This window comes from Rattus norvegicus, chromosome X, assembly GCF_036323735.1.
Source record: "Rattus norvegicus strain BN/NHsdMcwi chromosome X, GRCr8, whole genome shotgun sequence".
NCBI lineage: Eukaryota > Metazoa > Chordata > Mammalia > Rodentia > Muridae > Rattus > Rattus norvegicus.
In genome coordinates this window covers 52,217,807-52,243,508 of record NC_086039.1, presented here as the reverse complement: position 1 = coordinate 52,243,508, position 25,702 = coordinate 52,217,807, and the positions used below count along the sequence as shown (strand labels likewise).

Genomic DNA, 25,702 nt, shown 5'->3' with positions numbered 1-25,702 from the left:
CCTCCACCACCCATACTATACCCTTCTGTAAGATGATTTCCTGCATCCCAGATGTAGTTACACTACATAGTTCATCAGATGGACCAGTTCAGAAGTGCCCAGGGGGATGCTCTCATTTTTTTCACAAAATATTCATAACACAATTTTCCAGCACACATGTTATAATTTTTATAACATTTTTAGTGAGCATCAAAAAGTCAGGAATTATATATTTCATTCATCCTTTTATTTAAACTTACAGTAGTCAAACATGCGAAATATTGTTGCAAAACTAAAGCCAGCATGGAAAGGGAAATCTCAAAAGTCTTACCTTAAGATACCATTTGTATTTAGCATGTTCCCAATTTTCAGGATTTTGTGTCTTTTTGAAAAACTGTTCAACGTCATTCAGCCATTGATTAAATACCTTCATATCATAGTGAAAGTGTCGCCATTTTTCAACTGATCTATCAAACCTCCTAAAATTGGAAAACATGGATGAAACAAAGTAAGTGGTTTATAGGACATATTTGTGGATACCACCAGTTATTTTATTTCTGACAAATGCATTACTTTTGTAGTATCATACATTTGTAGATTTCATTTTCATTTATCAGACATAATGACTAATGTTATATAGGAAGTGTGAATTAAAATGAAATGCAATATTTCCTTTAAAATTAAACATGTATGTTGAGTAAAATGAGTATTAGACAATTACTTAGGAGTTTTAGCATCTTCTTCCTTGTGATAATTTTTAAAAAGTAATTTTTGGACCTAAAGTTTTTAAACTTTTAAAAATTGTTTGGGAACCATAAATTTTAAATTATATGCAGATCGAAATAAAACTAACTTATGAGTTTTATGGGTTTTAACCTTCCTCCTGATTCAGAACTTCAGTTAAGATTACTATCTAGCTGATTGCAGAATTGCCTCCTACAACACTCCGCCTGTTCCATGGTGACTCTTTAGACCTTTGTTCTCACCCAGATCGCTCCTTCCTACATACTGTCTACTAGTCTAACCCAATTTTTTTTATCAGTAATCAATATGTAAATACAATTTGTCATTGACCCTAAGTATGCACACAGGCCTGGGACTCAGGAAGACAATTTTTAATATTCTTTCTGTACTACATTATACTATCTATTGTCTCACCCTCAGCCTTAGCAGCCTGCTTGTTGGTGCCTGTCCTCCCACATCAAGTCCATTCACTAGAGACTACAACTCATCGTGCAAGTCAAAATCCCCATAACATTTTCATCTCTGTCACTCTAGACATGTTATTTACTTTAGTCCACTTACAGGATTCTCTTCCTCCAACTACCTGGGACCCCACCTTTTTATGAGGATGGGATCCCCTTAACTCTTGCAGCCTTTCTAAGCATTTCCTTTAACACACTTCTGTCCTTCTATGCCACCCATTGACCTGTAGAAACACCAGGCAACTCACAGCTATCTTCTTTCTTAAGATCCAGACCAGAAAACAAAATCCAGGATTAGAAAACTCAACAACAAAGACAAGTCCAGATACCAACATCTAGAATCACCTAAATTATTCCAACTCCAGATGCCTAGATACCAGCACAAATGCACAAACATTAGCAGTTGAGACAATATGGTTCCTCTATAACACAGCAATCCTACAACAGGTGACTCTGAGAAATGCAATACAGCTGAAGCACAAGACAAATATTTTAAAATACAAAATATGAATATATTTGAGGACATAGAGGATATAAATAAATACTTTAATGGAGACTGTGAAAACAAACTGTGGAATGAAATGATAAAAACAAGACATGAAAACAGAACTTTAAGAAATATAGTCTTTAAAGAAAACCTAAAGTAAAACTGCAAATGATTGATTTAGGAAGTCAAACAAAATCTTTTGATATAAAGCTCTTTAACAAAGTACAAGATATGGAACAGTCCTTGAAGACAAACTAAAAGAAATGGATAGATTAGTCAAAAAAAACCAAGAAATTAAAAAAAAATCCAGGAACCAACTACCCAGGAAATCTTTATCTGAGACACTATGTAAAGGGCAAATTTATAAATCATAGGAATAGATGAAGGAAAAGAAACACAGCTTACAGGCACAGAAACATTGCAATGAAAGAAAATTTCCTCAACTTAAAGAAGTAGTTGCCTATCAAAGTACAAGAAATACACAGAGCTCTCACTTCCTTTGGATTCAATCTCCAGAGTCACCACGAACACTGCAATAGAACACCAGCAACAGCCTTTACTCCCAACCCTACTTCCTGTGTATCCTATAGACTATCCTATTCCTGGACTCCCTTTTTCAGCTCTTAACTGTTTCCCAGATCCCAACTTGGGCAGACATCCGATACTCAATTACTGGACACACCACACTCAACACACTGAACCAGGTATGGTATGCTGCTGCTTTAAACTTTTTCTAATCAGTCTTTTTCCCAAGTCCCTTGTGCTGCATCAGAACACCAGCTTGAGCCTCCTCTTCTCTTGTACATGCTTCCTGTGGATCCCAAACCCCCAAACTGGTATCCCTTTCTCCATAGCATCTAACACTAGGAACCATAAACATGCAGGGATGCAGGCCAATGAAACAAGCAACATACAATCAGTACACTCTGAAATTCCAGAGAGGAAATAGAAACCAAGGAACATGACAAAGAGAAAAAAATCCATCGAAGACAAACCAAGGACTCAGCAAATCTAGACATATAACCACCCCAAAATCCAGACACCTAGACACTAGGGAGAAAATAGAAAAGTGAGAACAATATGTATCTACTAGAGCTTAGATATCATACCACAACAGACCCTGAATATTCCAACATAGATGAAGCAGAAGAAAAAAGACCTTGAAACCAACTACATGAAGATGGAAGAGGTCTGTGAAGAAGCAATGAGTAAATCACCTATAAAACCACAAACAGTTAGAGGAAACAAATAAATAACTTAAAGAAATTCAAGAAAATTGAAAGAAACAGCTGAAGGGAATGAATAAAACTCTTCAAGTCCTGAAATTGAAACTAGAAGAAGCAATGAAGACATGAACTAAGGGAATTCTGGGAATGAAAAATGGAGGAATATGAATAGTAACTACAGAAGCAAGTCTCACCAATAAAATACAAGAGATGGAAGAAAAAAACTCAGGCAATTGAGGATCCAGCTATACCTCTCTTGGGCATATACCCAAAAGATGCCTCAACATATAAAAGAGACACGTGCTCCACTATGTTCATCGCAGCCTTATTTATAATAGCCAGAAAATGGAAAGAACCCAGATGCCCTTCAACAGAGGAATGGATACAGAAAATGTGGTACATCTACACAATGGAATATTACTCAGCTATCAAAAACAACGAGTTTATGAAATTCGTAGGCAAATGGTTGGAACTGGAAAATATCATCCTGAGTGAGCTAACCCAATCACAGAAAGACATACATGGTATGCACTCATTGATAAGTGGCTATTAGCCCAAATGCTTGAATTACCCTAGATCCCTAGAACAAACGAAACTCAAGACGGATGATCAAAATGTGAATGCTTCACTCCTTCTTTAAATGAGGAAAAAGAATACCCTTGGCAGGGAAGGGAGAGGCAAAGATTAAAACAGAGACTGAAGGAACACCCATTCAGAGCCTGCCCCACATGTGGCCCATACATATACAGCCACCCAATTAGACAAGATGGATGAAGCAAAGAAGTGCAGACCGACAGGAGCCGGATGTAGATCGCTCCTGAGAGACACAGCCAGAATACAGCAAATACAGAAGCGAATGCCAGCAGCAAACCACTGAACTGAGAATAGGTCCCCTATTGAAGGAATCAGAGAAAGAACTGGAAGAGCTTGAAGGGGCTCGAGACCCCAAAAGTACAACAATGCCAAGCAACCAGAGCTTCCAGGGACTAAGCCACTACCTAAAGACTATACATGGACTGACCCTGGACTCTGACCCCATAGGTAGCAATGAATATCCTAGTAAGAGCACCAGTGGAAGGGGAAGCCCTGGGTCCTGCTAAGACTGAACCCCCAGTGAACTAGTCTATGGGGGGAGGGCGGCAATGGGGGGAGGGTTGGGAGGGGAACACCCATAAGGAAGGGGAGGGGGGAGGGGGATGTTTGCCCGGAAACCGGGAAAGGGAATAACACTCGAAATGTATATAAGAAATACTCAAGTTAATAAAAAAAAATGCAAATAAAAAAAAACAAACTATCAATAAAAAAAAACTCAGGCATTGAAGATAGAATAGAAGAAATGAGTATATAAGTCAAATAACATATTGCATCTAAAAATTTCTTGACATAAACCTTCCAGGAAATATGGGACACTATAAAAATACCAAGCAATAGTAAGAATAGAAGGAGAACAAAGTCCAATCTCAAAGACCTAGAAAATATTTTTAACAAAATCATAGAAGAAAATATTTTTAATGTAGGATTGGGTGGATGGGTGGGGGAATACCCTCATAGAAGAAGGGTCGGGGATGGGATAGGGAGTTTATGGACTGGAAACCGGGAAAGGGGATAACATTTGAAATGTAAAAGAAATTTAAAAATCCAATAAAGTAAAAAGAAAAATAAAAAGAAAAGGATGGAAAAGAAGATACTTGTATAAGAAGCATACAGAAAGCCAAATTGGTTGACCCAGAAAATAAAGTCCCTTTGCCACATTACAATCAAAACAGTAAACATACAGAAGAAAGAACATTTGAAGTTGCAAAGGAAAAAGACCAAATAGCATTAAAAGGCATAAAACATAAAAATATAAGAAAAACATAGAATTGCACCTGACTTCTCAGTGGAGACCAAAAGCCAGGGCTTAGACAGATGTGTTGAAGACTCAAAGAGGCCATAGATGCAATACTATACCCAGTAAAACTTCCAATCATCATAGATGCCTGGATAGCCAAAAGCTAAAAGCTGAATACCCCAGAAACCTAGGATAGAGCCAAACATGACAGGACAAAAATTTCAATGAAATGATTCCTAATGATATTCACTTATAATCATCGTCAGAGAGGTTTCATCCAGCAATAGACAGCAACAGACACCAAAACCTGCAGCTAAACATTAAGCAGAGCTGGGGAAATTTTTTTTTCAATTTTGTTGAAGATGGGGAGAAAAAATTTTAGGAGATAAAGGGGTCAAGGACTCCATAAGAATGTGGCTCACAGAATCAACTAAGCTCGGCTCTACGGGCTCACAGAGTTTGAAGCAGCAATCAGTGAGCTTGCATTGGTCTAAGATAGGTCTTTGGTTTATATGTTATGGTTATGTAGCTTGGTCTTTTTATAGGAATACTAATAATATTCTCTGGATATTTTGACTGCTATTGTGACTGTTTTCATGCCACAGGGCTGATTCATCTAGCCTTGATATGAAGGCATGTGCCTAGTCTAACTGTAACTTGTTATGTTGAATTCCAGGTGTGTACTCTTTTATGAAGTGAAACAGAGTAATAGTGGATCTTGGAGAAAGAGGAGGTGGTAGGAGGTGCTGGGAAGAGTGGAGAAAAGGGAAACAGTGGCCAGGATGAAATACACACACACACACACACACACACACACACACACACACACACACACACATTATAAAATAAGTGTAATAATGTGTGGGACTGTGAAAGGCAGCCTGGTTCCTGGTTGAGCTAGGGCTAGATACCCAGCGATCCTAAAGTGACAGTAGGCACTTCTCCTGATTCCTAGGGCACCAAGGCCCGTATCACTACCCACAGCCTTCCAAAGATTTGTGGCCATCAGTCATGTAAAGGCAACACCCTGAACCCTTCAACATGTAGAAGAAGTGACCTGTGGTCATGTAGGCTCAAGACAGATCTCCATTATAATGAGGTAACTAAAGGCCTGGAGGCTTAGCCAATAAGCATTCTTTCCCAGACACTCCTCCCTGCAAAAGGCATTTGATCTCCGGCCCACCCTGAGAATTGGGGTATGGTTTTACTCATCTACTTTCTGTCATGACAATAAATGTCTTAAAACCATGGACTGCCACTTTTCATCAGGATCCGCTTTGGGGAGCTATAGAGGAGGTTTTTGCCTACAGAGCCATGGCCTAATCTCCCATAGAAGAATTTTCTGTGCTCCCTGCCATGACCACCAAACCAAGCTGAGCCCAAGTCTGCAACCATCAAGCCAAGAACTCCCCCTCAAGACCACCTGGAGAGCCTCTCCTCTTTTCCTCCTTGGCCTTGTGCTAGATCCAGCCGGCAGGCCCCACAGGAATGCTGCTTATTACTGGATTGCTTCCCTTGGCTTGCTCAGCTTGCTTTCTGATAGAACCCAGGACAACCAGGCAAGGGATGGCACCACCCTTTCTCCTTGATCACTAATTGAGAAAATGCCTTACAGCTGGATCTCATGGAGGCATTTCCTTAAGGGAGGCTCCTTTCTCTGTGATAACTCCAACTGTGTCAATTTGACACACAAAACCAGCAAATACAGAACTCAAGTTTGCAAAAGAAAGATCCTTGTCAAAGAAGCAAAAAATATACAATGGAGAAAAAGAAAGCATCTTCAATAAATAGTGCTGGTCTAACTGGCTGTCTGTATGTAGAAAAATGAAAAGAGACCCATATTTGTGACCTTGCACAAAGCTCAATTCCAAGTGAACCTCAACATAAAACCAGACACACTGAATCTGATAGGAGAGAAAGTGGGAAAGAGCCTTGAACTCAATGACACAGGGAGAAATTTCCTAAGCAGAACTCCAATGGCTCATGCTCTAAGATCAAGAATGGATAAACGAGACCTCTTGAAACTGCCAAAGTTTTGTAAGGCAAAGGACAGAGTCAATAAGACAAATCATCAGCCAACAGATTGGGAAAAATATCTTCACTAACCCCGGTCTCAATAGAGGGCTAAATTCAACATATGTAAAGAACTCAAGAAGCTAACTACCAAAAAAAAAAAAAGATAAAAATAAAAAAAATGGGGTATAAAACTAAACAGAGAATTCATGACAGAGTAATCTCAAATAGCTGAGAAGCACCTAAAGAAATGTTCAATGTCTTTAGTGATCAGGGAAATGCTTATCAAAATGACCTTGAGATTCCACCTTATACAAATTAGATCAAAACCTGAGGTGACTGAATATCTTGGTGAGGATGTCGGGAAAGAGGAACACTCCTCCATTGCTGGTCAGATTGGAAACTGGTACAAACACTTTGGAAATCAATCTGGAAGTTCCATAGATAACTGGAAATAGATCTACCTGAAGACCCAGCTATACTACTCTTGGGAATATTACCAAAAGATGCTCAGCTATTAACAAGGACATCCTGTGTTTTGCAGGCAAATGGATGGAAGGTGAAAATACCATCCTGAGTGAGATAACTCAGACCCAAAAGGACATGCATGGTATGTACTCACTAATCGAATATTGGCCAAAAAAGTACAGAATATCCAAGATATACTCCACAGAACTCAAATAGGTTAATAAGCCAAAGGGCCAAAGTAAGGCAGCCTCAATCCCACTAGGAAAAGGGAAAAAACAATCACAGGATGGGGAGGGAGAGAGGGAACAGGGAGAGGAAGACAAGAACGTGATCGGGTATTGGGTGGGTGAAAGGACTGAAGCCCTTAGAGCTAGCAGAAAGAATGGTAACAGGCAACCTCAGGAGGTAGAAAGTGGAGGGACCCTCCAGAATATACCAGAAACCTGGGAGGTGAGAGAAACTCACAACTCAAAGGCAGGTACCTTAGATGGAATTCAGTACAGTGGGTAGAGGGAACTTGTAGAACCCACCTCTAGTACAAAGACAGAGCGTCAAGTGAGGGATGGTGTTGCCATCCCACAGTCGATACCCTTACCCATAATTCTTCCTATCTGAAAGAAATGCAAGGACAGAAATAGAGAGGAGCCTGAGGAAAAGAAGATCCAGTGAAGGGCCCAAATTGGGATCCAGCTCATAGGAAGGACCAAAGACCTGACACCATTACTAAAGCTATGGGGTGCTCACAAAAAGAGACCTATTATGACTGTCCTCCAAAAGACCCAACAAGGAGTTGAAAGAGTCAGATGCAAATATTTACACCCAACCAATGGACAGAAGCTCCTGACCCCTGTGCTTGAATTAGGGAAAGGATGGAAGAAGCTGAGGAGGAAGGTGACCCTGTAGGAGGACAAGCAGTCTCAATTAACCTAAACCCTGGAAAGCTTTCAGACACTGGACCACTAACCAGGCAGCATACATCAGCTGATATGAGGTCCCCCACACATAGACAGCAGAGGACTGCCAGGTCTGGGTTTAGTCAGAGAAGATGCACCTAACCTTCAAGAAACTGGAGGCCCCAGGGAGTTTAGAGGTCTGGTGGGGTGGGTGGAGTGGGGACATCCTTCTGGAAACAGGGGCGGGGGGAGAGGAGGAGGTATGGGATATAGAACAGTCAGAGGGTGGACTGGGCAGGGAATCAAATCTGGAGTGTAAAAACAAACAAACAAATATATAAATAAAAAATAACAAAAGAAAATAGACTGCAAGAAGTAATTAAATGAGGGGCTGAAATCAATAAAATAGAAACAAACGGAACAATAAAAAATATTAATGAAACGAAGTGTTGATTCTTTTAGAAAATCAACACAGTAAACAAACCTTATCTAACCTAAATAAAAGGCAGAGAACATTTGCTGAAAATGCTATCTTTTTTCCATTTGATGGTTTTGGCTCCTTTGTCAAAAATCAAGTGACCATAGGTGTGTGGGTTCATTTCTGGGTCTTCACTGGTTCAACTGGAGGTCAACATGTAGAAGAATGCAGATCGATCCATGCTTATCACCCTGTACAAAGCTTAAGTCCAAGTGGATCAAGGACCTCCACATCAAACCAGACACACTGAAACTAATAGAAGAAAAACTAGGGAAGCATCTGGAACACATGGGCACTGGAAAAAATTTCCTAAACAAAACACCAATGGCTTACGCTCTAAGATCAAGAATCGACAAATGGGATCTCATAAAACTGCAAAGCTTCTGTAAGGCAAAGGACACTGCGGTTAGGACAAAACGGCAACCAACAGATTGGGAAAAGATCTTTACCAATCCTACAACAGATAGAGGCCTTATATCCAAAATATACAAAGAACTCAAGAAGTTAGACCGCAGGGAAACAAATAACCCTATTAAAAAATGGGGTTCAGAGCTAAACAAAGAATTCACAGCTGAGGAATGCCGAATGGCTGAGAAACACCTAAAGAAATGTTCAACATCTTTAGTCATAAGGGAAATGCAAATCAAAACAACCCTGAGATTTCACCTCACACCAGTGAGAATGGCTAAGATCAAAAACTCAGGGGACAACAGATGCTGGCGAGGATGTGGAGGAAGAGGAACACTCCTCCATTGTTGGTGGGATTGCAAACTGGTACAACCATTCTGGAAATCAGTCTGGAGGATCCTCAGAAAATTGGACATTGAACTGCCTGAGGATCCAGCTATACCTCTCTTGGGCATATACCCAAAAGATGCCCCAACATATAAAAGAGACACGTGCTCCACTATGTTCATTGCAGCCTTATTTATAATAGCCAGAAGCTGGAAAGAACCCAGATGCCCTTCAACAGAGGGATGGATACAGAAAATGTGGTACATCTACACAATGGAATATTACTCAGCTATCAAAAACAACGAGTTTATGAAATTCGTAGGCAAATGGTTGAAACTGGAAAACATCATCCTGAGTGAGCTAACCCAATCACAGAAAGACATACATGGTATGCACTCATTGATAAGTGGCTATTAGCCCAAATGTTTGAATTACCCTAGATGCCTAGAACAAATGAAACTCAAGACGGATGATCAAAATGTGAATGCTTCACTCCTTCTCTAAAAGGGGAACAAGAATACCCTTGGCAGGGAAGAGAGAGGCAAAGATTAAAACAGAGACTGAAGGAACACCCATTCAGAGTCTGCCCCACATGTGGCCCATACATATACAGCCACCCAATTAGACAAGATGGATGAAGCAAAGAAGTGCAGACCGACAGGAGCCGGATGTAGATCGCTCCTGAGAGACACAGCCAGAATACAGCAAATACAGAGGCGAATGCCAGCAGCAAACCACTGAACTGAGAATAGGACCCCAGTTGAAGGAATCAGAGAAAGAACTGGAAGAGCTTGAAGGGGCTCGAGACCCCATATGTACAACAATGCCAAGCAACCAGAGCTTCCAGGGACTAAGCCACTACCCAAAGACTATACATGGACTGACCCTGGACTCTGACCCCATAGGTAGCAATGAATATCCTAGTAAGAGCACCAGTGGAAGGGGAAGCCCTGGGTCCTACTAAGACTGAACCCCCAGTGAACTAGACTGTTGGGGGGAGGGCGGCAATGGGGGGAGGGTTGGGAGGGGAACACCCATAAGGAAGGGGAGGGGGGAGGGGGATGTTTGCCCGGAAACCGGGAAAGGGAATAACACTTGAAATGTATATAAGAAATACTCAAGTTAATAAAAAAAAGAAGTAGATATTCATTGTTAGTTAAATGATAATCAAGATACAACCCACAGACCCTGAGAGTTTGTTAAAGAGAAGCACTCTAAGGTGATGCTTAGCTCTCCCTGGAAGCACAAATGACTAGGTAAGTGAGCAGGTGGGAATGAGACGGGGAGGTAGAAGGTAGAGGAGGGATGGAGAGAGACTGTGGGGGAATACAAGTGGAACTGGGGGGCAGCTGGATGGCAGTGTAGAAACCTAGTGCAGTGGAATGTACCAGTAATCAATGAGGGTGAAATTAGTGAGGTATTCTAGTATTGGAGGAAAAGGAGTCTGAGCAGGTCATGTCATCTTCTGTAGTCAAGCAAGGCTTCCACTGGTAAGACTGGATTATGTTTGGTTGTTGACCTGGTGGGTAGTTCTAGAAAGATCCCCAAACAACTCAGGTTGATGCTAGACTATAGAGACACTCCCCAAAACTAACAGCAAGGCCCCATTGCCAAGTATAAGTTCTATACAGCTCATTGGACATAAAGTTGTTGAACTGTGTGAGATTGGAGCCTTCACCCTTACATTCTAGTCTCTTTGGCACAAGAAGTTATTCTTTATGTTATGGAACAGAAACATGGTTTAATTTGAGGCCTGTGTCACAAGAGAAAACCCACGGCCTACACTGCCTGGATGGACAGGAACTGAAGAATAGATATCCCAGAAACCAAGAATAGAAGCAAACAAAACTGGCATTACCCCAAGTCAATGAAAATTATCATGAAGGACATTCTTCTATATTCATAGATCTATAGCTTCCCCAGTTCAGTAATCATAAGAAAGGCTTCCTTTGTCAGCATATGGCAACAGGTACAGAGAAACGGAGCCATACATTATGCAGAAAGGAAGGCTAAATTGGACTTTTCAATCAGGTTACTACCCTGCAAGTACAAGGAATCATACAAAAGAGGGAGTGGAGAGACTGTAGGAGTCAAACAGGATGGAGTTCACTAGGAAAACATTTAAGAACTCATTGAATCGTTTAAGCAAGGCTCTTATGCCATCACAGAAACTGAAGTGGCATGCTCATGGGTCTGCACCAGGTCTTCTGTGTATATGTTGGCATGATGTTTTTGTATGAGTCCTAAAAGTGGGAGCTGGTATGCCTCTGACTGTTTTGCCTGTTCTTGAGATTCTTTTCCTCCTATTGGATTGCTTTGTCTATCCTCAATACAAGGGCTTTGCTTTGTTTTATTTTATCCTGCTTTGTTTTGGTTGGTTGGTTTCTCTTGGAGGCCTCTTCCTTTTTCAAGGGAAATAGAGGAGTGGGGGGCAGGTTATCTGAGGAGAGGAGAGGTTAGAGTAGTGGGAAAGAGAAATCTCTAAAGAGAGGAGAGGTTAGAGTAGTGGGGAAAGGGGAATTTCTAGTTAAGATATATTGGGATAAAAAATAATCTATTTCTTAATTTAAAAAAAGAAAAGAGAAGATTAAGCATCCAAAACACCAAATAAAAGGGACCAGAAAAGAAATTCTCCAAGACACAAAATCAGAACACTAAACACAAAGAACAAAGAAAGGATATTAAAAGTTCCTAGGGAAAAAGAACAAATCAGACATACAGGTAGACACATTAGAACAACAGCTTATTTCTCAATGTAGTCTTTGAAACACATAAGGGTCTGGATGTATAGTCTACAAGCTCTGAGAGACCATAGATACCAGCTCAGAGTACTGTAGCCAGCAAAAACCATTAATCACAACAGAGAGAAGCAGAAAGATATTTTGTTATAAAATTAAATGTTGGCTGGGTTTATCCACCAATCCAATTCTACCGAAGACTTTCGAAAATGCCTTTGACAAAATCCAGCATTCTTTCATGATAAAAGTCTTGAAGAGTTTGGGGATACAAATAACATAATCTTAAACATAACAAAGACAATTTGCCCACAGCCCACATGCAAAAAAAAAAAAAGAGGAACTCAAGACAGGAACAAGACTATAGTCATTTTATCTACAAACCTATTCATCATACTACCAGAAATTTATGTAGAGCAATAAGGCAATGGAGGCTATCAAGGGGATACACAAATGAGAAGGGAAGTATTCAATTATCCTTAATTGCAGATGATAGGATTGTATGAATAAGTGATGCTAAATATCCCACAAGGAACGCCTATGGCTGATAAAGGTTTTCAGCATAGTAGATGGATACCAAATTAAGTCACAAAAATCTCTAGCCCTCCTGTATCCAAAAGACAAATGGACTGAAAATGAAAACAAGGAAATATCACCTTTCACAACAGCCTCAAAAATATAAATTGCCTTGTGATAACTCCAAACAAGCAATTGAAAAACTGCATGACAAAAACTTCCATGTCATTGAAGGAAAAAATTTTTAAAAGATCAGAATAAGAAAGATGTCCCATGCTCATGGGACATGTATTAAAAATGAACGTCCTACTAAAATAATTTCTGAACTCAACACAATCAGTGTCAAAATGGCAACACAATTATTCACAGAAATCGAAAGGTTAATTTCAGCTTCATAAGGAAAGACACACACACACACACACACACACACACACACACACACACACACACACACACACCTTAGAATAGATCAAATTATCCTGAATAATAAAAGAACTGCTAGAAGTATCACTACCCCTGATTTTAAGTTGTGCTACAGAATTACAGTAATAAAAACAGCAGAGTATTGCCATAAAAATAGATACATTGACCAATGGAATAAATTGAAAAGTCAAACAAAACTCCATAGCCTGACAGACACAGGAGTTTTCTTTAAATAAAGAAGCCAGAAATACACATTTCTACAAATAGTGCTAATCAAACTAGATTGTTGCATGCAGATGAACAAAAGATACACATTTATCACAGTGCACAAAATTCAACTTCAAATCGATCAAGGACCTCAAGAAAAGGCCAATGTATTTGAATCTGATAGAAGAAACAGATGGAAATAATAGTTTAAAATTCACTGACATAAGAAAAGAATTTCTGAAAAGCATATTGATAGCTCAGGTTCTAAGATCAACAAAATTTAATCGAATGAGATAAAAAAGAATCTGTATGGCAAAGGACACCATCCTTTGAGCAAATTAACAGGCTACAATAGGAAAAGACTAATTACACATCTAATAGAGGGTTAATATTTAAAATATTCTTAAAATGTTAAAAAATATATTGAATATAAAAGAATCAAATAGCTCAATTTAAAAAATCAGCTGGAACTAAACAATTTTCAAAAGCTAAACACAAAAGGCTTATTAACAATTAAATGTTCAACAGCCTTAATCATCAAGGAAATGAACAAAATATATTACAGTATCATAGAAATGCAAATCAAAACTATCTTATATCAATCAGAATGGCCAAAATTAATAAAAGAAATGAAAACTCACTGTTTAAAATACAAAGAAAGGGAACACTTACTTGTTGCTGGTTAGAGTACAAACTTCTAAAGCCACTATAAATATCAGTGAGGTAGCTCCTTAGGTACATGGGGATTGATCTACCTCAAGATCCAGCTATACCAAAGGCCTTTACATCCTACCACGTAGATAATTGCTCATCCATGCTCATTGCTGCTCAATCCACCATAACTAGATTATTACAGCCTAGATGTCTTTCATTGATGAATAGATAATAAAAATATGGTATAATCCCAAAGTGGCCTATTATTTAGCTTAAAAAAAAAAGACATTTGCACAGAATCAGATGGAACTAAAAAAAAGTTTGAAGTAACACCGACCAAAAAGCAACCAAACAAACAAATAACAACATGTTTTCTCTTATATGTGGATGTTAGCTTTTAGGCATTTGGTAGACATTTCATAATCTATACAACCAAAGAGGTTAGGTATCTAGTAAGGGGCTAGGTAGAAAGGGAAGGATTCCCAAAGAAAGAGAAATGGATTATATAGTTATGAAAGACAGGGAGAGAGTGGAAAGAATGACTATAGCCTTGTATTTGTATTGAATTTACATTTAATATGTCATTATATTCTTGTAAAAACAAACCTGAAACAATAGTTTGGTAATGAGATGGATGTAGTGAATGACAGCACCAACAGGTTTTCTCTAACTAGTTTGTTTAAAGTAAAATCTGTCTTTGAGAACTATTAATATGTTCTTTGGTTTGTGCCTTAGTCTTGGGGAGCACACAGGGGTCCATGTTAGTTGACTCTGTTAGTTTTCCAATATGGTTGTCATTCCCTTCAGTTTCTTTAATCCTCTCCTAACTCTTCCATAGAGGTCGGTGCCTCAGACCAATGGTTGGCTGTAAGTAACTGTATCTGTCTCAGTCAGCTGCTGGTAGAACCTCTTAGAGAATAGCCATGATAGGCCCCTGTTTGTAAGCACAACATGGTATGAGTGATAGTGTCAGGGTTTGGTGCCTGCCCATTGGATGGATCCCAAATTGGGCTGGTCCCTGGTTGACCATTCTTTCAGTCTCTGCTCCATTTTGATCCCTGACATTCTTTTAGACAAGAAGAATTTTTGCTCATAAATTTTGAAGGTGATTTGGTGTCCCTGTCCTTCAACTGAGGTCCCTGTCTAACTACTGGGAGTGGTTTCTTCAGATTCCATCTCCCCACTATTGGGCATTTCGGCTAAGGCAAAAAAACACTGAAACCTGTGAGTCTCCCCCAATCCAGGACTTCCTATCCCCCAGGAGCTGCATATTTCCATTCGTTTTTCTGACCGTCTAGGCTAATCTCCTGTCTTCTCCCATACATGATCCTGTCCCATTTTCTCCTCCCCTTCCCCTCTCTCATCCATACTCCTCCCTCTGCCTCCTAAGATTATTTTGTTCTCCCTTTTATGTGGGATTGAAGAGCATACAGAGGCTGGTCTTAGGCTATCAGCACACATGTAGCAGAGAACTGCCTTGTCTGACTTCAATGGGCAAGGAGACTTGATGCCCCAGGGAATGGGTGTGTGTGTGTGTGTGTGTGTGTGTGTGTGTGTGTGTGTGTGTGTCACTCTTAGAAGCAAATGGGAGGGAGTATGGGGGGAAGAACTCTGTGAGGTGGTTCTGGGAGCAGCAACATTTGGGATATAAATAAAACAATAATAATAATAAACATACACTAAAAAGACAATTGTATTATAGAGTTACACGAATAAAATACACATTTAAGCAACAAAATGATGATGCCCATCTTGCAAATCTACAAGTAATCTAGAATTTGGGGCTGATTAGTTGTATAAAATAAGTGGTCTCATAATAAACTTCAAGAGGTTACATCCTTTAAAAGAATTCTTTAAGAATTATGTTCCATAAGGATCTCTGTTTCAAGAAATCAGATGCTGCTGTTGATTAAGAATCTTAAACCTTTAAGTATATGTTAGTTCCATATTTGTGAGACTAGGATTTATTTTTAATTAAAATTTTCTTGTGGTGTGTGTGTGTGTGTGTGTGTGTGTGTGTTCGCGCGTGCGCGCACCTGTGTCTGTCTGTGTCTGTGTTTCTAGGTGTCTGTATGTGTCTCTATGTGTCTGTGTATCTGTGTCATATATGTATGTCATATATTGGTGGGTACCCATGGGGGCCAGCTAACTTTGGGTAGCCATATCTGAGTGCATAGAGTGAAACTTCAATTATCTAGAGAGGCAGCAAGTATTCTTTCTTTAAATCAGGGGTAAGTTCTCTCTCACAGCATGGTCCTCAAAACAAAACCTTCATCACATCTTCCCTCCCCCTGCTTCTATGAAACTGCTGAAAGAAAGGCCATAGAGAGACTGCCCCACCTGGAGATCCATCCCATATATAGACACCAAACCGAGACACTATTGTGGATGCCAAGAAGTGCTTTATGAAAGAAGTTGGTTATAGCTGTCTAATAAGAGGCTCTGCTAGAATCTGACAAATACAGAGGCAGATGCTTGCAGCCAACCATTTGACTGAACATGGGGTCCCCAATGAAAGAGTTAAAGAAAGGTATTCTTTTTTTTCTATGATGTGGACCTCAGAAGTCAGTATTCTTAATAAAGTAGCTGTCACTCTAGCTCCTAGGTTGATTCACTTTTCATTATCTATTTTTCAACGTGCTTTAGATTTCATTTCTTCATTTCACGAGTCATAACAATAAAATTATTTTAAAATGATTTTAGCTTAACCTCACTTGTCAGTGACTGATTCTTCTCCTACAGTCATAATCTGAGAGGAACAGAGTAGTATACCAGAGCACTGTTAACTGTTGGTCACAACTGATCCATCCAATCTTGTAGAAGTCAGTGGTCCCTCTTCTTAGTTTGCATTTATTACCACCCAGTAATCTGTATTTGTTCCTTTAACACAATTGGCTACACAAGAGAGCTGATGTTGAGCATTCATCTTGTAATAACTAAGCTATTGCTGAATCGAGAGGTTTCCAATCACAGATTCATCTGCTGTCACTCCTCATACTGGCACTATTATTCTCCACCAGATTCTTCAATATCTCTTCCCAATCTCACTCCCGAGTCCATTTTATAGGCTATATTTCTATATTTCTTCAAAAAAAGAGAATGTGTACGGACCATACACTTGATTTCTGAATATGTAGCTTTAAATAATAGAGAAAGTACAAAGAGAAGAAGGACAAAGTGAACGTCTTATATATTTATAACCTGTTCAATAACCAAGGAGTAAAACAGGATGAACTATGGTGGCATATAGCAGTGTCTAAACTTTCCATGTTCCTATTAAATGCTCTAATATTGGGGACTGGGCATCAACACCAGTCTTATTTTTGTTTTAATATTTTCTATAACTCTTCCAAACCAAAGCTTTGAAGTTTAAACAACTTTATGTGTACAAGTGAGAAACAATTTGATATACATATAAAGTTTTCCATATAGTAGACAACCTCTAAAACTTTGAAAACTGTGAATTTGATTTACCTTTATGTTAAAATACTTGTCCAAATGAACAACTCTATCCAGAGAAAATATCAAAAATAAAAGCATATATTTGCACATAATGACATTTAATGTGAGTAATAATATTTTAAGTTCCATTGCAAACATCACATAAAGTTTTAATATAAATTCTTTAGCATTTAATATGCATTGCTAGCAACCTCTATTTACTCTTGAATTTATCATATGAAATTTTGATTTTTATCATGATTACTTATAAATATTCTCCCACCAAAAAATGATTGTGTGTGAAAGTATAAAGTTTTACTGCTTTTACAATATTACATTTATAAAATTAGTCTGCAGTCTGTTACTGTGCCGCTTAAAGTCCTCTCATTCCATTAACTGAACAGTCTATGAGTGAGCAAAATGGCTGCAGCAAACAGGCACATATAAGGAGACATTAAAAATACCACTCTGGGAAATGAGTGTTTTACTTTCTATGTTATATCTAAGAGTGACGTCCAATCTCTTTCCCTAGGAGTAAGAAGCAATGTAGGCCAAACTAAAGAAACAAAAATGTCAATGTAAACAGAAGGATAATAAGTCAAGTAAATTTAGAATTTTGCAAATATTAAAATTTTTATTCACCATGCAAGCACTATTTCACATTACAGTGTTGTTTCATTTATGTGCAGCATAGCTGATTTCCTGCAGTTTTAAATCAAGTTAGTCAAGCATAAATTACATTTAGGGAGTAATTTAGGTTCTTTTGGGACATACTTTAACACTTCCAAGCCATTAAGGTATTGTTCAATTCCAAGAAATAAATTTAAATAAATAACACCTTAGTAGCCTTCTAACATATCTATTGTAGCTTTATACTTAGCGCTGCAAATTCCACACAGGCCTGCTGATTATTTCCTACTACATATTTAGTCTTTGATGGTGTGAAAGGAATGATCTTGGCTAACCTCTTATTTTTAAAGCAGTGGGGAAGGAGGATGGGATAGGGAGTTTCCAAAGGGGAAACCATTAAAGGGGATAACATTTGAAATGTAAATAAGAACAGAGGCAGAAGGAACACCCATTCAGAGCCTGCCCCACCTGTGGCCCATACATATACAGCCACCCAATTAGATAAGATGGATGAAGCAAAGAAGTGCAGGCTGACAGGAACCGGACAGAGATCTCTCCTGAGAGACACAGCCAGAATACAGCAAATACATAGGCAAATGCCAGCAACAAACCACTGAACTGAGAACGGGACCACCGTTGAAGGAATCAGAGAAAGGACTGGAAGAGCTTGAAGGGGCTTGAGAGCCCATATGAACAAGAATGCCACCTAACCAGAGCTTCCAGGGACTAAACCACTACCCAAAGACTATACATGGACTGACCCTGGGCTCCAACCTCATAGGTAGCAATGAATATCCTAGTAAGAGCACCAGTGGAAGGGGAAGCCCTTGGTCCTGCCAAGACTGAACCCCCAGTGAACGTGATTGTTGGGGGAGGACAGTAATGGGGGAGGATTGGGAGGGGAAGCCCATATAGATCAGGAGGGGGAGGGGTTAGGGGGATGTTGGCCAGGAACCCAGGAAGGGGAATAACAATCGAAATGTAAATAAGAAATACTCAAGTTAATAAAGATGGGGGAAAAAAGAAATGTAAATAAAAAATCCAATAAAAATCAATAAAATAATTTTAAAAATAAAAAGAGAAACAAAGAAAGGAAGTCTGGGTAATCTATAATTAAATATAAATTGGTTATCTGCTCAGAATACTAGTATCTTTCTATGATATGAATATGAACGATTCGCAAGGATCCATGGGTTAGAGGCTTGGTCTTTTGTGTGATGTGGAGGTAGTGGGACATATAAGAGGTGGAACCTAATAGAAAGTCATGGGGGTTGGGCAAGGTTCTATTCCTTATTGAAACTAAGTTCTCCTGGAAGTATTATGATAAAACTTGGAGCACTCTCACATAACAGATGCCCGTGATTTGCTACCTCCAGTGATGAGATTACTTCTTCCTCATGAGCTTCCTCATGATGTGACAGATGTTTATAGCTTATTATATAGACCTAATTTTGCCAAAGTGTACTTACTAAATCACTAGACCTTTGAGCTAAATAAAAGTCTTTCTTTTATAAATGTGATAACCTTATCTATTTCTTTATAAAGTGATGCATACTGACCCCTCACATTTCCAGAAATCAAATCCTTTAGTAATATCACTATATAAATGGTTTTGAAGGCTTGCCTACAAGACATGACATACTTGGAAGAGTGTTCCAATAACACCAATTTTGCTCACACTTTCTAAACCCATTTCAGCCATCAACCCTTAGATACAGTCCTTGGTTCTCTATGCTAAATTGAAAAGTCCATAATAATGTCCATACAGAGCACAATGTGTGCATGTCTTATTAGTTTCCATAAACGAAGTTTGACCTATCCTTGTGACTCTTCAGGCAGGTTGAGGAGTGAGCAGACTATGAGGTTAGAATAATGATAATAATAAAAATTATAATAATCATGATGATGATGATGGTGGTGGTGGTGGTGGTGATGATGATGATGATGATGATAATTTGCACCCCACCCAATTTGATGAATCATTTACCAGGTAACCTTGGGTAAGCAAGTGAGCTCTTGGAAAACTGATTATAAAACTATTCCTTACTCCTCAAGGTTAATTATGAAGGAAAAATGAATACTTGAAAACTTATTTACACAGTATCTGGCAATCATTGACAGAGCTTGCTAAAGCTGGACTATTAAATTTCAACCATTGTGGTTGGTATGATGTGTACTTCATTTTGATTTTAATCTGCATGTTGCTCGATCCTAAGATTTACAAACTATTCATATATTTATTGGCTATTTACATCTTTTTATTTTTGTGATGATGAAAAGTGTTAGTGTTAGTGAAGAATAAAATGCATTATTGATTTTTCGTGATTATTTTATGAACACCATCCAGGTAAAATATAGAATAATATATACAGGCCTCGGTGTGACCTCTTTCATCACATCATTTTCAAGAACTTTCCCCATTTATCTATAGTTTTTTTATATTCTTCTCTTAATGACTAATAAGAATTCTTCATAATTATTGATGTGCACACCTCATGTAATTTATGTACATTTCAAATCTCTTTCTCTCACTCTGTGGCATTAACATTTTGTCTCTTAATGGTGTACTTTGATATACACAAATTATTAATAGGCAATGTAGTGTAGCACATTTTTTTTATTGAGGATTATTTGTTCCTAAAGTTTATTATTTAATAGTCTTTGTTTACCAAATACTCGTGTATATATTCTTGTTTATTTTTGCAAACTGTATATTAATTTGCTATTTCCCATTTAGGTCTCTATAAAATTTTAAGATTTCATTTTTATATATTATATAATACACAAATAATGTACACATATTTTCATAAGCCTGAATTACTGTTATAATTTTTTAGGCAAGGCATTCACTGTGTACAAAATAATGAGTGTGCAGTTAAAAAGTAAATATGTTTAGAGTGAAAAATACTTGTTCCATTTCCAAACTTACTCTGTAGTTACACTTTCAGTGTTAATAAAAATTTCATAATTTGAAATATTTATGGGGCAAAGCAAGAACTAAGCCAACACGGTGTTATAAAGTAATAGTTTTACATTCAGTTTTACTGTTTTCAATATAACCAATGCTTGTAATTTTACAGCTCTAGATTGACATTTTATTCTGTAACACACTGTTTACTTTATTGATCCTTAATCCTCCCTAGGTTGCGAGCCTGGTTCTCAGGCTTCAAATGATTTTGGATTACTGCTTTGATTTTAAGTTTCTCACAGTTTTTATAACAGCAAAGTTTAAAAAAACATTTTAAGGCTTTTATTGTTTTCTTTACTGTTGAAGTTTATCAGTTCTGATGCCCCAGCACTCAATTCTCATAATAAATTTTCATTCATTTTAATATGAAATATTTTTTAAAAGTTTGACAGGTTTTGAAATTTAATGGAGTTAATTCGATCACTAAATACACGTTTTACCATTTATAAGGAAGACAGATATAATTTGCCCAAAATGATGTCCAAGTTTCTCGGGAACATCTCATTCACTTTATAAAGGTTCAACTAAAAGTTTCAGTAGGGTTTGGAAAACATTATCTATTAAAGCATGAAGAAATAAATATTTTAAGCTTTTTATCACTCATAAACTTTATATTGCACAGATATGCTGTTGTAACTCAAATTCAGTGTTAGACTCAGTGTAAATAAATGGTGAGCTTGAATGTCAATAAAACGTTATTTTCAGAAATTTGTGGTGACCCAGGAGATAGACTCCTGGTAGGAATTAATCAAACCTTGATCTACAAGATTAAGACACATATCCTGTTGTATAGGACTTTTTTTTTTTTGAGTCAAACTGTAACCATCTTCAGGAATTTTTCTGGACTTAAACTCCCAAAACTATGACAGCTGGGTTTGCAGCCTGATCACTTTCTTTCTTGGAAGGTGGGGATGGAGAGAATAATGGGACCATCACTTGAGATTGAGACACCTGTATCAGGAAATTACATACAAATCTGCCTTAATTGCATGTGTCCATGGAAACTCTTGGAAGAGATAAGGTATATAAGTGGGGAAGGATGATCCAATGGGAATTGATCTACAAAGTCCTGGGGTAGTTATCAAGAATGTTGAGTGCAGTGTGACCAACTTAGAGTCAAACATGCTTCTATCTGTGTGGGCTATTCTTTCCAGGATATCCTCTGTGAATCGCAAAACTGGTATGTTGTTAAGTTCTTGGTTTTCTTTCTACATCTTTAATTTTCTGTTAATGATATCTAATGTAGATGGTGTTAGGTTAACCTTCATACTTCTCCTATTTTCATGATTCTTTCTTTTATGTGCCTTTACAGTAAAATTAATATTAAATGTATCCTCCATCCCCACTGCCATAGACGTTTGTGAGAGCCTAATACCTCAGCTTTTACATATTGCTGATAATCTTTCCAATTGTCAGTTTATTACTACTGCAACTAATTACTACACTGCCACACTTCCTTTCTGCTGACAATATAGTCACTGGGCAAGTAGACTGTGCTACATTTGAGGATTGAATATCTCAAAATTTCCAAAGCTTGCAGTTATTTGGAACATTTAGGTATATATATGGACTCTACCTTCTGAACAATGATGATCTTTGCTAGTAATAGATCTCCCATTTTGAGCTTCTTGGGAAAACCAGTTACTCTATGCTACTTAATGTCTTATTGGCACATTCACATATACAGTGCTGCTTGCCCTAGGTAGACAGTAAACATATCAGAAAAAATGGAGTGTGTTACATGAAAATATGATTTCTTAATAAGCATGGTTCTTAGCCTTCATGCATTCAATGCATTTTTATATAGCTATAGATGTATGAATGGCTTCCAACGAGATTTTTATAGGTTTATATATTCTGTTTATAAATAAAGGCTTGTTTTTCTCATTGGACTCTTTGGAGTCTAAATAACGTCAGAAAAAATTTAAAATTGCTGCTTGTGCTACTTGGTGTTTTGCAGAAGATAGAAATATGCCATAGTCTATGATTCCAGTAAGGTCTTTGTTGTTTATATTAATACCAATTTTAGTCACTATTTTTTTACAAATTCAAACTTGGTGTAGAATGTATTACTACAAGAATCTACTGGAAATATTTTTCTTAAAAATATAATTTTAAAAAATTAATCTTGGGGTTGGGGATTTAGCTCAGTGGTAGAGTGTTTGCCTAGCAAGCTCAAGACCCTGGGTTCGGGCCCCAGCTTCAAAAAAAATTAATCTTGTTAATAAAAACAAAAAGTGGTTACTTACTAGAAAAATTGGAGAACTGAATTACATGCCACAAAGAATAATAGATGCTGCACAAGTCAACTAAGGTGTCAGGCAAATGTGAGGGCTTATGAATACTAAAGATTTCAAATCAATGTTTCTGACTAAAGCAAGAGTAATAACATCAAGCATTCAATAAATACTCAGTAGCGTTACTTAAAAATAATAACTATGTGGACTTGGGAGATGGTTTAAAGCAATTGGTGCTCTTGCTCACGACATGGATGTGATTTCCAACAACTACAGAATAACTCACAACCAGATGTAACTCTGGTTCTGGAGATCTGGCAACATGTTCTGAGGTTTTTGGGTACTGGACACACAAGAGGTGAGCAGAAACATATATGTAGGACAAATCTCTCTCTCTCTCTCTCTCTCTCTCTCTCTCTGTGTGTGTGTGTGTGTGTGTGTGTGTGTGTGTGTGTGTGTGCGCGCGCGCGCGCGCGTATGAGAAAGAGACAGACAGAGAGACAGAGAGAGAGAAACCGAGAGAGAGAGACACACACAGAGAGACAGAGAGAGAGAGATTGTTTTTACTCTATGATTCTATCACTTTCAGTGTTTGTGTGCTTGCTCGCTGTCAGTCTTATGTTAATATATGCATACATTTTATATAAATATTTACGATTTTAGGAGACAGGCCAGCCAGGCATGGCCTCAGTGGGAAAAGAAGCGCCTAATCCTGGAGGGACTAGGGCCTCAGGGAAGGGGGAATACCTGGGGTGGGGGAGAGTGGGAGCACCCTCTCTGAGGCAAGTAGTAGGGGGAATGAGGTGAGAAATGGGGGGACAGGAGTGGGACAATGGGCAAATCGTAAATAAAATAATTAAAGATAGGAAAGAATATTATTAAACATTAGTTTCGTTTAGGAAAGACATTATAAATATCCATGTTTTGTTTATATGTTTATTTTTGAATGGTCGTTATTTTCACCTCCCCTTGACTTGATTGCTTAACATAATTATGTAACAAGGAAAAAATGCCGTTGATATTACTGGTTTCTAGACTTCTGAAAATCTCCCTTTTCTTTTATAAATAATTCTGCCATAGTCCAAAGTCCCTTTAGACCAATGAAAGTACAAAGAGTGTGATATTTGACAATTCTATCATGTTGAGAAAATATTTAGGGTATACTATTTCTGCAAATTTTGTGACAAAAATGCATAATGTGAGCATATGCTAATGTTAGCCTAAAAATTACTCAACTTCAACATCTCAATTTGGCACAATTAGCACTCTGTAAAAATACCCAGGGTAGCAAAAATAGTTTTCTATTAGTGAGCTGTAATGTTACGTTAATATTAAGGTCTTTTAGAGAGATCAGTTATAGAAACTGATTCAGCAACCCTAATTAAATAATTATAATCTCTAAGAATTTAAGCTAAATCCTTTGAGAACTTGATAAATTCATGGGTTCTTCCTACAAAATGAGGCTTTTAATTCAGTTCTAAATTACACATTATCCAGATTGCACACCAAGGGACGATTATGTAATATAAGACATATTGGGTACTAAATATTAACTTTAATTTGTCAGGACTTTCAAAACATCTTCGTCTCTACCCAGGGATGACACGTGGAACATATGTCTTTTGCATTTTTATGGGATATTTTATGTCTTTACATTTCAAATGTTAGCCCCTTTTTTTGCTTCCCCCCTCTCCCATCCCCCCTCCCTGCCTCTATGAGGATACTCCCCCTCCCACCCACCCACTCCCACCTCACCACCCTGACATTCTCCTACACTGGGGAAATGAGCCTTCACAGGACTTCTCCAGACAATTCCAGATGCCAGATAATTCCTCCTCTGCTACATATGTGGCTGGAGACATGAATATGTGCCTTAAGCTTACCATAAAAACTGCTGCATGCCATTTAGGCCATTGTCTTGAAAAAACATACTGGTAAGACTTCTAGATTTAAGTATTTGATTTCCTTAAAGACATTTTGGACAAGGTACTATTATATCCATTTTGCATATGAGAAAGTTAAGATTTTGGAAAGCAGGGTTGTATATTACTCAGGAATACAAGGCAAAATATATATGTTTATATACTGTGTTCCTTGTATCATTAAGGTCACCAAACATAATCTATTGAAAGGCAAGAAAACAGACCCCTAGTGTAAACTCTCCTTTGGGTCCAAATTATATTGTTACAGGTAAGTTCTACTCTTACATTTCTGAGAATTACAATTTTATATTTCAAAGGAAAAGATTCATAAATGAACTGAAGTTCTTGTAGAGTAAAATGTTATCATACATGCCATCTTCATAGACTATTCCCATTTTCAACTTCTCTAGACTTCCTGTGAATACTCTATAGAGAGTATCATTTGATTTCCATGTAATAGTGCTCTTCCCATTATTCCTTGTTTTTTTCTTCTACATTTTCTTAGAGTTATACCCTCTCAATGAAAATCTTTCTTCATATTTCTAAATAGAAATTCTTAATATTTTCTTTGTTCACACATCTTTCCCTTTGATGAAGGTGTTCTCATTATTCTCTTTAAAATCACCTTATTGACCAAAGTTTGATATACAAAAC

At 37.9% G+C, this 25,702-nt stretch overlaps 1 protein-coding gene across 11 annotated transcripts in view; it reads right to left on the bottom strand.

Moving 5' to 3' along the window:
• The window catches only part of Dmd (dystrophin), a 2,367,748-nt gene that overhangs the window by 1,194,337 nt on the left and 1,147,709 nt on the right, over positions 1-25,702 (bottom strand). For all 11 annotated transcript variants that reach the window (XM_063279795.1, XM_063279798.1, XM_063279800.1 and 8 more), the window contains one exon: positions 311-458. In XM_063279795.1, the coding sequence (XP_063135865.1) occupies positions 311-458 (148 nt within the window). The remainder of the gene's footprint in view (positions 1-310; positions 459-25,702) is intronic.